Source organism: Staurois parvus, unplaced genomic scaffold, assembly GCF_062004578.1.
Source record: "Staurois parvus isolate SC_StPar_1 unplaced genomic scaffold, SC_StPar_1.0 ptg000571l, whole genome shotgun sequence".
NCBI lineage: Eukaryota > Metazoa > Chordata > Amphibia > Anura > Ranidae > Staurois > Staurois parvus.
The window spans coordinates 218747-234744 of NW_028318367.1; the positions used below are offsets into that span (position 1 = coordinate 218747).

General features: G+C 44.3%; 2 protein-coding genes across 2 annotated transcripts in view; one reads left to right on the forward strand and one right to left on the reverse strand.

Moving 5' to 3' along the window:
- The window catches only part of LOC149450552 (uncharacterized), a 53546-nt gene that overhangs the window by 7734 nt on the left and 29814 nt on the right, over nt 1–15998 (forward strand). The window lies entirely within an intron of this gene.
- On the reverse strand, nt 7724–12739 carry LOC149450553 (uncharacterized). Its single transcript, XM_089691741.1, has 4 exons — nt 12575–12739; nt 8318–8441; nt 8104–8201; nt 7724–8014 (listed from the first exon to the last, which is right to left on the reverse strand). Exons 1-4 carry the CDS (start codon nt 12737–12739, stop codon nt 7724–7726), a joined length of 678 nt encoding a protein of 225 aa, XP_089547867.1.

The window sequence follows — 15998 nt, forward strand, 5'->3', positions numbered from 1 at the left end:
CAGTGCAGGACTTACACAATGACACTTGCAGTACCAAGTATGGCATTATCACAGTTCACACTACAATAGATGGAACACGGAATCATTATTAATATGGGGTACAGAATAGAGAGGGGACAGTATCTAATAGTAATGATAATAATGATGGTACTAGTATATATATATATATATATATATTGTGGGAACTCGCTTCAGAGTGGTAGAGCTTCTTCAAAGCACACAGCAACTCGCCTCTTTTTAAGGGCCTTTTTGCCCAATTTTATTTACAAGAAAGTTCAAATAACATGCTTCCCACGCAGGGGTATCCACCATCAAGCAAATACCAACAAATATTCAGCTTCCTGGCTTGTACACAGTTCAATGTCTGTCTCCTGCAGACTCTTCCCAAATTATGGCCACTAGCACACAGCTAGTCTGGCTTCCACCTGACTCCAAGGCAGAGACCTCCCGTCTGCCAGGGTGGAGCCCTCCTGACTCCTTCTGCTGGGGTGGAGCCCAGAACTATGGTTAGGACTCTATAAAAAGGCCTGCACACACCTGTGCAATCAGTGTGCTGGGGGTTCTCAAAACACGGACCCCGGATTGGAGATTTCATCCCTCCCAGATCTCTTTGAAATCTCCAGGCTCCAGATCCCAAAAACAGACTTAATGAATATATGAGGAAACTGAAAAGCCAGTTTCCTCTGCAATACATCGACTCTCTGGAGCCCCTCAACCAGCCTGGTTGAGAATCCAGGGTTTTCAGCTTTATTTTGACCGTGGCAGGACACCGCACTGCCACAATATATATATATATATATATACACACACAGTTGTGTTCAAAATAATAGCAGTCATAATAATAGCAGGCTCCCCTCCCCAAAGCACCTTGTCCCCGTCTTGATAGGGAACAAAGAATTCTTGAATCGGCTCCTGACTGTCTACAGAGATGTGTGGAGTGACTGCCTGACAGCCTGCTGGCACAGCGAACAGCGATGTCTGTGTGGTGGCTGGACAGTAACAGCCCCGCTGCAGACAGACTGATGAAATCCCAGGGTGGTAGTCGAAGTCACAGCTATGCAGAACCACTACCCAGAGTCCCACGTCCACAGACCCACAATCCTTTTCTTCAGGAGAAGGGCAGTCTCCCTGTGTCCAGCTCTGAATCCCGTACCAAGAAAGCCAGCCTGAAACTTGCAGTAGAATATATCTGTTCTCCAAGAAACCTTCTGGTTTGCCTGCTCTCTGGTAGTTGTAGTTCAGTCAGCACTCAGGAATACAATATGTATTGGCTATAGGACTACAGGTCCCAAGATCCTCTGCTGTAGGAGAATTGGGTCCACTCTACTAACAGGAAGTGAGGTAGCCCTCCCACCACTGGGCACTAGGGGGAAAAGGCTTCATTATAATCCCATCTGTAAGTGTCCCGGTATTGCTTAATGACATATCCGGCAGCTGGCTACACTGCTCATTGGGTATGCCTACACTATAACACACACACAGAGCATCCAGGAAGTATTCCCAGAGCTTCACTTTTGCAGCGTTTTGTTATGTTACAGCCTTATTCCAGAATGGATCCAATTCATTTTTTCCCTCAACATTCTGCAAACAATACCCCATAATGACAACAGGAAAGAAGTTAGTTTTGAAATCTTTGCAATTTATTAAAAATAAAAAACAAAAAAAAAACCCATATGCATAAGTATTCCCAGCCCCCCCCTTTTACATAAGTATTCCCAGCCCCCCCTTGTACATAAATATTCCCAGCCTTTGCTCAATCCTTTGTTGATCCCCTTTAGCACCAATTACATCCTCAAGTCATTTGGAGTATGATGCTTTAAGCTTGGTACAACTATTTTTGGGCGATTTCTCCCATTTTTCTTTGCAGTACCTCTGAAGCTCCATCAGGTTGGATGGGGAGAGTCGGTGCACATCCATTTTCAGATCTCTCCAGAGGTGTTCAATTGGGTTCAAGTCTGGGCTCTGGCTGGGCCACTCCAGGACATTCACAGAGTTGGCCCGTAGCCACTCCTTTGTTATGTGAGCTGTGTGCTTAGGGTCGTTGTCCTATTGAAAGATAAACTGTCGCCCCAGTCTAAGGTCTAGAGCGCTCTGGAACAGGTTTTCATCAAGGATGTCTCTGTACATTTCTGCATTCATCTTTCCTTCGATCCTGACTACTCTCCCAGTTCCTGCCACTGAAAAAAGTCCCCACAACATGATGCTGCCACCACCATGCTTCACTGTAGGGATGGTATTGGCCAGGTGATGAGCGGTGCCTGGTTTCCTCCAGACATGACGCTTGGCATTAAGGCCTAAGAGTTCAATCTTCGTTTCATCAGACCAGAGAGTTTTGTTTCTCATGGTCTGAGAGTCCCTCAGGTGCCTTTTGGCAAACTCCAGGTGGGCTTCCATTTGCCTTTTACTGGAGGAGTGGCTTCCGTCTGGCCACTCTACCATACAGGCCTGATTGGTGGAGTGCTGTAGAGATGGTTGTTCTTCTGGAAGGTTCTCCTCTCTCCACAGAGAAATGCTGGAGCTCTTTCAGAGTTACCATCGGGTGCTTGGTTACCTCCCTGGCTAAGGCCCTTCTCCCTCAATTGCTCATTTTGGCCAGGCGGACCGCTCTAGGAAGATTCCTGGTGGCTCCAGACTTCTTCCATTTACAGACGATGGAGGTCACTGTGCTCATTAGGACCTTCAATGCTACAGAAATCTTTCTGTACCCTTCCCCAGATCTGTGCCTTCATACAATCCTGTCTCAGAGGCCTACAGACAATTCCTTGCATTCATGGCTTGGTTTGTGCTCTGAAACGCACTGTTAGCTGTGGGACCTTCTATAGACAGGTTTATGCCTTTCCTAATCATGTCCAATCAACTGAATGTCCCACAGGTGGACTCCAATCAAGTTGTGGATACATCTCAAGGATGATCATTGGGAACAAGATGTACCAGAGATCAATTTTGAGTGTCATGGCAAAGGCTGGGAATTCTTATGTACAGGGTTTTTTTTTGTTTTTTATTTTTAATAAATTCCAAAGATTTCAAAAGATTACTTTCTGGACGCACTGTATGAATAGCGGAGACAGCTGACCAATGGGAATACTTTCTGGATGCGCTGTATGAACAGAGGAGACATCCAACCAATGGGAATACTTTCTGGACACGCTGTACACCGTATTCTCAATTATTATGCAAATGATATTTTTGTCATTTCCCTCAATAATTGATGTAAATAATAGTCGGCAGAATTCTCATGTTACAACTAGAAGAGTACAATTCACATTTTATTGAACAAACCTCCTAATGATAACTGGATTTTTGTTCCAAATTATTACACACAGTAAGTTTCAAAACACTTTATAGGTTGTAAAGAACTGAAAATTGTCATTTGTTGTGTTTGCAGCATATTTACTGAAATCAAAAGCTATTTCAATCAAACTTATAACAACATTTTAACTGTTTAAACATTTGAAGCGGTCACGTTACATTGTAACATAGGACCCCTTATCTGATAGCAGATCACAAGTCTGGCATTCATTGAACTTGGGAGTTTTTGGACAGTTTCTGCTTGAATTTGTTTGCAAGATGTCAGAATAGCCTCCCAGAGCTGCTGTTTGGATGTAAACTGCCTCCCACCCTCATAGATCTTTTGCTTGAGGATGCTCCATAGGTTCTCAATAGGATTGAGGTCAGGGGAGGATGGAGGCCACACCATGACTTTCTCTCCTTTTATCCCCATAGCAGCAATTGATGCAGAGGTATTCTTTGCAGCATGAGATGGTGCATTGTCATGTATGAAGATGATTTTATTACGGAAAGCATAGTTCTTCCTTCTGTACCAGGGAAGAAAGTGGTCAGTCATAAACTCCACATACTTTGCATCTTTACACCTTCGGGAACCCAAAGGGGCCGACCAGCTCTGTTCCCATGATTCCGGCCCAAAACATGACTCCACCACCGTCTTGCTGACATCACAGCCTTGTTGGAACAGGGTGGCCATCCACCAACCATCCACTACTCCATCCATCTGGACCATCCAGGGTTGCACAGCATTCATCAGTGAACAGGACTGTTTGAAAATTAGTCTTCATGTATTTTTCTGCCCAATGCAGCCATTCCTGCTGGTGGCCAAATAGAAGGTTTATGCACAGCTGCAAGACTCTGGAGGACTCTGCACCTTGATGTCCGTGGGACTCCAGAGGCACCAGCAGCTTCAAATATCTGTTTGCTGCTATGTAATGGGATTTTAGCAGCTGCTCTCTTGATCCGATGCATGGATCTGGCAGAAATCTCCTCAATGTGCCTTTATCTGCACCAACCCGTCTGTGCTCTGAATCAGCCACAAATCTCTTCATAGTGCAATGATCACGCTTAAATGTTCGTGAAATATCGAATGTTTTCATCCCTCGTCCAAGGCATTGAACTATTTCACTCTTTTCGGCAGCAGAGAGTTCCTTTTTCTTCCCCATATTGCTTGAAAATGGTTCTCTGCTTAATAATGTGGAACACCGTCCTTTAGTAGTTTTTCCTTAAATTGGGCTCACCAGCCAATCTAATCATCACAGGTGTCCCAGATTGTTTTCAGTGATCAAAAGAGCCCCGACACACAATGCCATCCATGAGTTACACTGAAAAACAAAATATTTCATCTTTGTGACACTTAAATAGAATTTGCAGAATAATTTGGAACACAGTGTACATTGCCCTTCTCTTTGTCCCCAGTCACCCCCTCTAGATGGTTCTGTAAAGGGCCTACATGCTGGGACCGGACCTTTCTACTATTCATATATTGGAGGAATGTTTTGGGGTCGTCCTGATATCTTTCTGTCCTTTGTTTTCAGTTTTTGCGCCTTTATTTTCTTTTTGCATATTCTGTTATATTCATTGTAATGTGTAAACGATGATCGCGTTCCTTCATTTTTATATGTAATAAAAGCTCTTTTCTTATTATCTATCGCTTTTGTAACTTTGGCCGTAAGCCACATAGGTTTGATTTTTAGTCTTTTATACTTGTTGCTCATGGGAATATATTTTGCAGTGTGGTCACATACAGTCTTTTTGAAGAACTCCCATTTCTGTGTTGTGTTCATCGATGCCAATATTCCCTCCCAGTCTAAGTCTTGGAGAGCAGCTCTCAGCCTTGGAAAATTAGCTCTCTTAAATTGAGCGTTTTTATTTTTCCCGTATGTGCTCACTGTTTACAGGTAACAATAAATGAAATCATGTTATGGTCACTGCTACCCAGATGTTCTTTTATATGAACATTCGTAATAAGCTCTGCATGGTTGGAGATGACCAGGTCTAGCAGAGCATCATTCCTAGTTGGGGCCTCTATGAACTGGACCATAAAATTATCCTATAGTAGGTTTATACATTTTTGCCCTTTAACTGTTCCTACAGTACCATTACTCCAGTCACTTTCCGGGTAGTTACCATCCCCCATTATTATCACTGTCCCAGCCCTTGCAGCCCTTTCCATCTGTGCAAGGAGCTGAGTCTCGACCTCATTAACACTGGGAGGCCTATAACAAACTCCAATGATGACCTTTGTAGTACCATCCCCCATGTGCAGTTCCACCCATACTTCAGCCTCATCACACTCTCCATCTACTAGGTCCTCTTTCACACTCGCACTGAGATCACTTCTCACATAGAGACAGACGCCACCACCTTTCCTATTTCCCTCGTCTCTCTGAAAGAGAACCTAGCCAGGAATATGAATGGCCCAGTCATGTGAGGAATGAAGCCAAGATTCAGCAATACCAATTCAATCCTAGTTCTCTTCATGCACCAAACCTTCCAACTCACCTATTGTGCTGGGCACACTTCTGGCATTGGGGAACAAACACTTTCATTCACTGACACCTTGTTCATTCACTGACACCTTGTTCATTCACTGACACCTTGTTCACAGGGATTTTGTGTATTTTTTATTTTCATACAAATAGTACTAATTCCACTGATTGTTTGTAACATGGGAACCTTCTTACCATCTGCCATAGCCCTCCCCCCATCTTTCCCCATTCCACCTCCCGAATAAGTACTGACCCGTCTGATCTGTCTACCCTGTTATAATTGAATTCTCCCTCCCCCTCCATCCTAGTTTATATACTCCTCCAGCCTTCCCATAAACCCCTCCCCCAGCACAGCAGACCCCCTTCCATTTAGGTGCAGACCATCTCAAGCATATAGGCTGCACCCCAATGAAAAGTCAGCCCAGTGCTCTAGGTCAGGACTCCATTTTTATTCTTCTCCTGCCATCAATAGCCAACCCGGTCCCACACTTCATCCATGTCTTTGGGGACCTCTGATCTCCTTATCAACTGTTTCTTCCGTGATGAAGATCAGCCATGGAGTATATCTGAGGTGTATATCAGGGTGTGCTTCTTCCCCACATGAGAGCTGGGATGTCCAGCAACATTCATCTAGAAGACATTTCCCGCACTCAAGGCACTAATACACCTCAAGGGTTGTGTGGGACCCCTGATGTACAGAAAGACAGGACTTCAGTGAGGAATCAGGACTATGTAATGTACAACATAGAGTATATAGTGCAATGGTCAGGAGTATGGAATATACAACATAGAGTATATAGTGCAGGGGTCAGGAGGATGTAATGTACAACACAGAGTATATAGTGCAGGGGTCAGGAGTATGTAATGTACAACATAGAGTATATAGTGCAGGGGTCAGGAGTATGTAATGTACAACATAGAGTATATAGTGCAGGGGTCAGGAGTATGTAATGTACAACATAGAGTATATAGTGCAGGGGTCAGGAGTATGTAATGTACAACATAGAGTATATAGTGCAGGGGTCAGTAGTATGTAATGTACAACATGGAGTATATAGTGCAGGGGTCAGGAGTATGTAATGTACAACACAGAGTATATAGTGCAGGGGTCAGGAGTATGTAATGTACAACATAGAGTATATAGTGCAGGGGTCAGGAGTATGTAATGTACAACATAGAGTATATAGTGCAGGGGTCAGGAGTATGTAATGTACAACATAGAGTATATAGTGAAGAGTTTGGAGAATGTAATATACAAAATAGAGTATACAGTGTAAGGGTCAGGACTCATAATATTGGTATTCAGGAATCAGTGAAAGATTAAATGTTTACTGTAGACAAGTTGCAGAGATCCCACACCGCTGCCTCCCATCTCCTGAGACTGCACTCAGTGACTTGGGTCTGAGACACTACAGACATATCCCTCCACCCGGCACAGCCAGCAGATAACAGAGCAAGGAAACCTGGGAGAAATGATCGGTCAGAGATTTTACCTGTGCATGAGGAAAAATGGTGAAAATAAACATTTTGCTGCCAGCTGGACCCCAGAACCTCCATAAATCCAGTCTAGATACATAAATTGTGTCTGCAGCACAGAGAAGGAAGATTATCCGAGAGAAATCCAGGAATACAGGACGGGGAACACAGCTCAGGAAAGTGACCAGGGGATTACAGGCTGATATCATCCAGTCCCCGCCCTACTCTGGACCAATCAGTGAGCAGTATGGGTGGAGGAATGGATTTAGTGTTCATGACCCACCTGTGCTGATCTCTGTAGGAGTGTCCTCCTCTATAAATGTCCCCGTTATTCCATCCTCCTCCATAGACTGCTGATCATCCCTCACATACGCCTCTTCTTCTTCTGCTTTCACCTCAAATTCTATATCGATTGGATCTCCACTCTAAATCAAGGAAATGAGAGAAAATATCATCTGTAAAATATAAGGTCACATAAAATATCCACACATCATCTTTACAAGTTCATGTTCTAGATGCTCCATCCCACCAACCTTGTAATGATGAGGGATGGTGTGACCTTCCTGTGTGGAATCCCGGGAATACAGAGGACGGGGACATCTCTCTGGGGGGTTCCTGTAGCTGGATGACTCCACCATGGTGTCCTGGTACAGATCTTTGTGTACTTTTAGAAGCTCTGACTCCTCCATCCCCCCATCCTCATCCTCCTCCTCTTTTATCTCTTCTTTAAACTCAACTTGAGGATCTCTCAGGTTTCCACTCTGAATATATAATAAAAATGACATCAATGGTAACAATGCAGATAATGTACAGATCCTAATGATACTATCAGTGATTGTTCCTCATCTACCTGACGATGGTGAGGAATGGTGTGACCTTCCTGTGTGGAATCCCGGGAATACAGAGGACGGGGACATCTCTCTGGTGGGTTCCCATGACTGGATCCATCTGTAGGAAACACACACACTGACTGAATCCATTGTTTCTATGTGTTTATCAGATGATGGGGGATCTAGGTGGATCCTCCGTACTGCTCTCTCCTTTACAATAAAGTCTCCTCTTACCCGGTGATGTGAGGGGCGGCTGATTGTCCATCATGACGTCCTTGTAGAGATCCTTGTGTCCTTCTAAATACTCCCACTCCTCCATGGAGAAATAGACAGTGACACCCTGACACCTTATAGGAACCTGACACACACAATGATACAGTCACCATCCAGACACATCCCTTGTCTGTTACTGGAGAATGTCCCAGAATTCCCGGCACCGCTCACCTCTCCTGTCAGCAGCTCCATCATCTTCTTGGTGACTTCTAGAATCTTCTGCATGTTGTGTCTCTCAGGGTTTAGGGAGTCACATGGAGGCACTGTGATGGTCATATGATCACCTGACTTCAGAAGAGGAAATCTCTGTATTGAGGAACCAATAGGAATATCATGTTAGACTCTCAGAATCCTCCTCACCTCTCCAGTCAGGTCTGTTTTATTAATAGAGATAAGGGCAGCACAGTGACTAAATGGTTAGCACTTCCGCCTGGCAGTACTAGGGTCGTTGGTTCGAATCCCAGCCACGGCACCACCTGCCTGGAGTTTGCATGTTCTCCCTGTGCCTGCGTGGGTTTCCTCCGGGTACTTTAGTTTCCTCCTCCATCCTCATTGGTGCCATCATGTGATCTATACAGGTCTCCTTGTAGACGGATAACTTTGGGAAATGAAAGTAAGAATGATTTGGATGGTATTGGTCACACAATAATAGGATGTGGATGTGAGGGGGGAATAGGAGGGTTGCTGGACATGTAAGGACTACTCCCCCCATGGGAAGACATTTAGTTTGGACTGTTTAGTGTTTGTTACATCTTGAAGGACCTGGAATCCTTTTGGCCCGTCGGATCAGAAATTCCTTTTTCTCTGTTGGGTTTGTTTTGTTTCTGGTTTGCAGCTGAATCAGGACTCCTCTAAGAACAAGTGCTCACTGAGTGAAGGAATGTCCTTCTCTATGTTACTTGATATTCCAGAACATATCACATGACCAGTGAGACAATAAGATGGTTAAGATTGCCACTTCTGTAAGGTCGGAAAAAAAGTACAGGTGGGGGGGGCACCAAAGACACAGAGACCTCCCCTCCCTCTGAGTCCCCTGAGCCCTCCAGCCCACTATTCCCCCAAAGCCCTGCAGCCTGACTACCCCCTAAAAGGTCCCAGATTCCCCCTTTGGAAGCCCTAAAGTCTTTCAGCTTTACTAAACCCTCACAGCTTCTCAGCTCCTCTACTTCCCTCAGACTCCTCAGTATTTCCCTCCCTCTGACACCAATGATGGAACATATTCTTCATGGCCGGCTGGGGAATGTTTCCTTCCTCCTGAGCAGCAATGTAAGGGGCTCTATGCTCCATACTCCTGACCCCGGCACTCCATCATTGTGTTGGCTGCATAGTGTAATGATTGCCCATTGGCTGCCTGTGTAGTGTCATCATTGCCCTTTGTAGGCCATGTATGGTCAGGATGGTCCTTGTCTTGTCTATTTATTGTCAGTGCTGTTTGTTTAGAGGACCATATTACTAGAATTTATCTCCACAATGAGGAGAATGTTCCGGCCCCGGAAGTGGGGGAATGTTCTGCCCCTGAAGGGGTTCATCTGGGTTCCCACACTATATATGTGTGTATCATCATCTGCTGGAGATAAAAGATGTCACAGTGACTATGGAGGAAGAGGATGGACATGACTATGGAGGAAGAGGACGGACATGACTATGGAGGAAGAGGACAGACGTGACTATGGAGGAAGAGGACAGACGTGACTATGGAGGAAGAGGACGGACGTGACTATGGAGGAAGAGGACGGACGTGACTATGGAGGAAGAGGGCGGACGTGACTATGGAGGAAGAGGGCGGACGTGACTATGGAGGAAGAGGGCGGACGTGACTATGGAGGAAGAGGGCGGACGTGACTATGGAGGAAGAGGGCGGACGTGACTATGGAGGAAGAGGACGGACGTGACTAAGGAGGAAGAGGACGGACGTGACTATGGAGGAAGAGGACGGACGTGACTATGGAGGAAGAGGACGGACGTGACTATGGAGGAAGAGGACGGACGTGACTATGGAGGAAGAGGGCGGACGTGACTATGGAGGAAGAGGGCGGACGTGACTATGGAGGAAGAGGACGGACATGATGATGGAGGAAGAGGATGGACATAACTATGGAGGAAGAGGACAGCTGTGACTATGGAGGAAAAGGACAGACATGACTATGGAGGAAGAGGACAGACATGACTATGGAGGAAGAGGACGGACATGACGGGGGGTTACTGGGTGTAAATAGGAAATAACATCTTATTACCTCCTCTGCTGCCACTTCTGGTAACGTCTATTTTATACTTCAAAACCACCTGGAACTTCCTGCCTGACATCACTTCCTGTTTTTACCTAACATCACTTCCTGTCTGTCTTCCATAGAGAAGTCCTGTCTGGGAAGAAGTGAGATCACCACCTTCTGGAACTCAGAGGAACTGCAGCCCCGAGAAACATCTGTAAGGCTCTGTTCACAGCTTTGTAGTTTGTTTTTTGTTCTTTTTGCAGTGCTTTTCGCAGTTCATTTTGAGTTTTTTATGTGTTTTTGATATGATTGCAAGGGAGAATGTCACCAGCACACCGAGGATCACCAATATGGGTACAAACGTTTTAATGAACGATCACATAGTTACAGCAAGGCAATGTTTCAGAGTCTCGCAGGACCCCTTCATCAGGCATGTGACGGAGGAGTCATGCGAGTCTCTGAAACATTGCCTTGCTGTAACTATGTGATCGTTCAGTAAAACTTTTGGCCCCATATTGGTGATCCTCGGTGTGCTGGTGATATTCTCCCTCGCTGATTCTGTTCGGTTCCAGCCGACGATCACTACTGCACCCACTTATACACACAGCCATTTTTAATGCAGGAATGTGTGCATTTGGATTGTACACTTGCACTTTGATATGTTTGTGATACCTTTGTGGCGTATTTCACGTTTTTTTTTCAGTTTTCAAAGTGGAATTTTTTTTTTTTGCTGGGCAGAATAAAAATGCAAAAATGCACAACCATGCAATTCAAGAGATTCTCCATTGAACTCTATTGTAGAAAATATGCTGCATTTTGCTTTTTAAAAAGCCCCGTGCCCTTTCCAAAAACACAGCAGCTCAAAAAAGCCTAGATGTGAACATGGCCCATAGGAAACCATGTTAAGGGGACTGTTGTGCGTTTCTGAGAAAAGCAAAAAGCACTAAAAAACGCATTGGTGTGAATGGAGCCTGAATAATCATTCCTGTAAAATATTTACCTGACACGGCTACCAGGGAAATTCATATATAACACAAGATAAGGAAGAACAAATCATTCTAGTTCTTATGGAACCAACACTTTAACAAAGATATTGTATTACATATAGGAGACAAATTAAAACAGATTCCCTCTGAAATCAAATCTTTTTGGTGAAGAAAATGTAAAAATATTCTTTAATGCATAAAAATATCTATCAATCCACTGATAATGAAGATGTTAGACATAAATGACAAGGATGTAATGGTCACAGAGGAATGGTGGTGGAGATCTCTCAAAGTAAGAACACTTCCTTGAATGGTTCTATAAATAAAGAATGAATCCTGGAGGGAATAAAGCTGTAAAGCAATAAATAATATATAAACTGGGCCATCCACTTCATCCATAAAGACATTGTGATTGAAGATCTTCTAGATCACATAGAAGGAGGACTCATCCATGATTTCATACATTTGTTTGGAAGGATAGAACAATCCTCAGAAGGGAACATGTAGGATGACAGGAAAGGCTCCTGACTGGTGAGATCCTCCAAACATAATGATGACATCCATGAACTGGAGCGAGCTCGTTGGGGTGATAAAGCCAATCTGGAAACACTGTGTAGATGTTCTCCAAGAACTCAGCACACTCCAGGTGTGGAGAAAGTCTCCAGGTGGGTTTAGCCTGTCATTTATCATAGATACAAACACACTGTAACCGGGATGGATCACTCTGCCATTTGCTTTTTTTTTTGAAGTCTGCTGGCATAGCTGTGTCCAAATTCAATAGATCTGTACCTATGATCCGCTGTGCTTTATTTCTCCTCCCGAGACCGACACTTCCTATCCTCCACCCTACAGCCATCATACTACACTGCAGTGTGGATGGGAAGAATACTCTCCATGGTGCAATGATAGAAACTGACCAGAATTCCTGGACACCAAAATACCAATCATATGAATGTGGAACTCTTTGGCGTAATCCTCTTTGGACATACTGCAAAAAGTTCTGCAATGTCTTCTCTTCTCACCTTGGAACTCCTATCTGAAGATATCCACCTGTAAACTTGTACACAAAGGGCATTGGCTCTGTCAAAGATCTGCTGAACAACACTTACATAAGAACGTTTCAGGATCCCAGCCTCACTTATTTTCTGGACCAGAAAGACTTCTACAAATTCCTCAGAATTAGACATATGCTACCTCACCTGCACTGGTGTGAGAACACTCAGCCCATGGGCCTCATAACACTCTTCAACAGCTCTACACCGTCCAGCTCCCATCTCTCTACCTTCTACCACCTACTCCAAAAACAAACTCATACAACCAAACTGGTTGGACCAAAGTAAGCAAAAGATCATTCTGGATTCTGGAAAATCGGAACTCTAATTCTCTATCTTTTAAAAAAAACAATATTTTCTCATTTCTGTTATAAAAAATATCCAATAAACTCAAATTTTGTCATAAATTTAGGCCAACATGTTTTTTGCTATATGTCTTTGGTAAAAAAAAATCTCAATAACTGCATAATAATTGGTTTGTGTGAAAGTTATATCATCTACAAACTATGGGAGAGATAATGGAATTTACACAGCTTTTACTTTCTGATTGCCATCACATTTCTTGAGGTGCTAAAATACCAGGATAGTACAAACACCCCCAAATGACCCCTTTTTGGAAAGTAGACACCCTAAGCTATCTGCTGAGAGGCATGTTGAGTCCATGAAAGATTTATTTTTTTTTCCACAAGTTTTTTTTGTACACAAAATTGTCACTTAAATGACATATTGCTCACACAAGCCATGGGTATATGTGGAATTACACCCCAAAATACATTCTGCTACATCTACCAGGTATGGGGGTACCACATGTGAGAGACTTTTTGGGAGCCTAGCTACATACAGGGGTATGAAATCCAATGACCACTTTGAAAGGTGCATAATTTCCTCATTTCACTTCCTCACTACCTTTCACAGTTTCGGATGCCCTGAAATACCAGGATAGCACCAACCCCCCCTACCCAAATCACAGGTCTGATATACAGGTTTGACCCCATATCTGGCCAGCTTATTGGGGAGAAATAGTTTGAATGCAAGGTGGCCTAAAAAATTAATGAGGGACTCATCAACGCAGATTTTTTTGCTGGGGAGTATAGACATCTGCAGATTTTTGGTTAAGGTGGTTTACAAGGGGATGAATTTTGTGGAGCCGCTCAAATTCAGGGTCACCCCGAGGATGACAGATTGTATTGTCATTGAAATGCATAAAACACATTATAGTCTCATATCTATGCCTGGCCATGACAGCAGAGAACACGACATATGATGAATCGGGTCTGTGGACCAATACAACTGCAATTCATTTTTCTTAGTAATGCCCATGTTGAGGGTTAGGCCCAAAAAAACCTTAAATTCAGAAACTATAATAGGTTTCCATGCGAACAGTCTGGAAAGGTTTGAATTCGGGTTGGTGGTGATAAATTGTTGTGCATATAAAATGCTTTGATCCAAAATCAATTCATACAGATCTTCCGTGAAAAACAGCTAAAAAAAAATCAAGGGGAGGAGTTAAATTTGCTGTGTCCAACAGAATTCTGGGTTGGGCAGTGAATGGGGGAAGTACGGGTGCTGCAGAATTTGTGGGCTGCCAATCGGCAAGCATACCCGGAAGGATACTAGGGGCTCTATGGGCCTGTGTGTGAAGTTTTGGTGGCTGCGGGACAATACTTGTACTCACCACCGCACCAGCTTGTACTGCACTTATGGGACTCACCATGTCACCAAGTGATACTGCAGTGCTGGTATGTGAAAGACCAGGATGTACTAGGCTGCTGGTGATCGCCATTCATGCGGCACTCTGCTGCATATGAGAGTCATCATGCGATTGTAACACCTCAGCAGCCTGGGAATGGGGTCAGGTATGCCTGACCTTAGCAGGGACCTCTTCTCCATCGTCTGAGCAATCTGTCAGGGTGCCACTGTTGTCTACAGGTTCATATTCTGATGTGGATTGTGTCAGTGAGTCTTCCCCTTCACTCTCATCTGACATGCTCAGAATCCTTTAGGCCTCTTCACTGGAGTACCTTTCGCTGGACACTAAATTTATAGGTACCTAGTGCAATTCATAGGAAAAAGAGTGCCTGGCTGTCAGGGACTGCTTGAACCGCTCAAAAAATTTACTTGCAAGTGCTAGCAGAGATCAGGCCTGATTCTGCGAACACTGCGATTTTGTGTGCAATGTATCCTGTGACAGTGACCTACTGACACTGCACTTGCTGGGGGAGAAGGGGGAGGGGGAGTTAAGCGTAGGGGCTAAACGCAGGTGCTGGCAGGTTGCCGAGGCTGATCCCGCTAACGCTGCATTTTTGGGGACACTATACTAATGTGAACGCTGGCATATTTCTGATCTGATCAAAGATATTGATCCGCTCAGACGCTATACTAGCAATGGAGGTTTATTGTGTATGAGCGTGTTCCTGGCAATCAAGGGGTTAAATGTGATGACTGATGTACTGACGGGCAATCTGACGCTATCTGGGAGGGATGCTAACTGACACTAATGCTATCTGAAGTCGCTGGTGACACTAATACAGTGATCAGCAAAAAATCTGTACACTGTACTAATGACACTGGTGACAGCACAGCGAAGGGGTTAACTGGGGGTGATCAAGGGGTTAAATGTGTCCTAAATGTGATTTTACTGTGTGTGTAGTGCTTTTACTCACATGGATCTGCTTTCTTCTCTCTCTGGGACGGAATGCGCTCAGAGAGAGATTTCATCATTTCCTGTACCTGTGTAATGTAAACACAGGTACAGGAAGATCTCTGATAGGGCAGGGATCGATCACCAGATCCGAACATCACTGGCCTGAACATGATGATTGATCGGTCAGGAACTGAATCACGGCAATGGCAGGTTGGTGTGTGCACATGTGCCCCCCTGGCAACCGCGGGAGCGCAAATCACATACATATATATACATATATACACATGATTTTGCACAGGGAGTCCGCCCTGTAGAAGTATTTCTGCTATAGGGGGGACTTAAAGCAGTTAAGGAAAGTGCGGCGCTGTATTTCTATTTATTGACATTTTTGCACATTTATATGAGTATGTTTGGGTGTGGGCAGCGTTGTTTTAGTTGAATTCACTGTTAGGTTGGTTTATTGATTATTGATCACCTTTTTTAGCTGCTTGTGGGAATACTTTGTATTATTTGTGCTCCTCTTCACTAGTGTACCTTTCCAGTTCCTGTGTTTATAAATATGGACACAGAATGATCTCCGATTCTGTACAGGTGATCAGCAGGTCCAGGTGATCAGCAGGTCCAGGGGATCAGCAGGTACAGGTGATCAGCAGGTCCAGGTGATCAGCAGGTCCAGGTGATCAGCAGGTCCAGGCCAGAAATCATTGGCCTGGACCTGATAATCGGCTTGTGCTGTACTGAATGACAGCA

Coding starts and splice junctions, on each gene's coding strand:
- LOC149450553 (XM_089691741.1), bottom strand. CDS start 12,739: ATGTCTAATTCTGAGGAATTTGTAGAAGTCTTTCTGGTCCAGAAAATA. Junction 8,442..12,574: donor CTTCAGATAGGAGTTCCAAG/GTGAGAAGAGAA, acceptor TGTGTGTGTCAG/GTTCCTATAAGGTGTCAGGG. Junction 8,015..8,103: donor CCATTCCTCACCATCGTCAG/GTAGATGAGGAA, acceptor TTATATATTCAG/AGTGGAAACCTGAGAGATCC.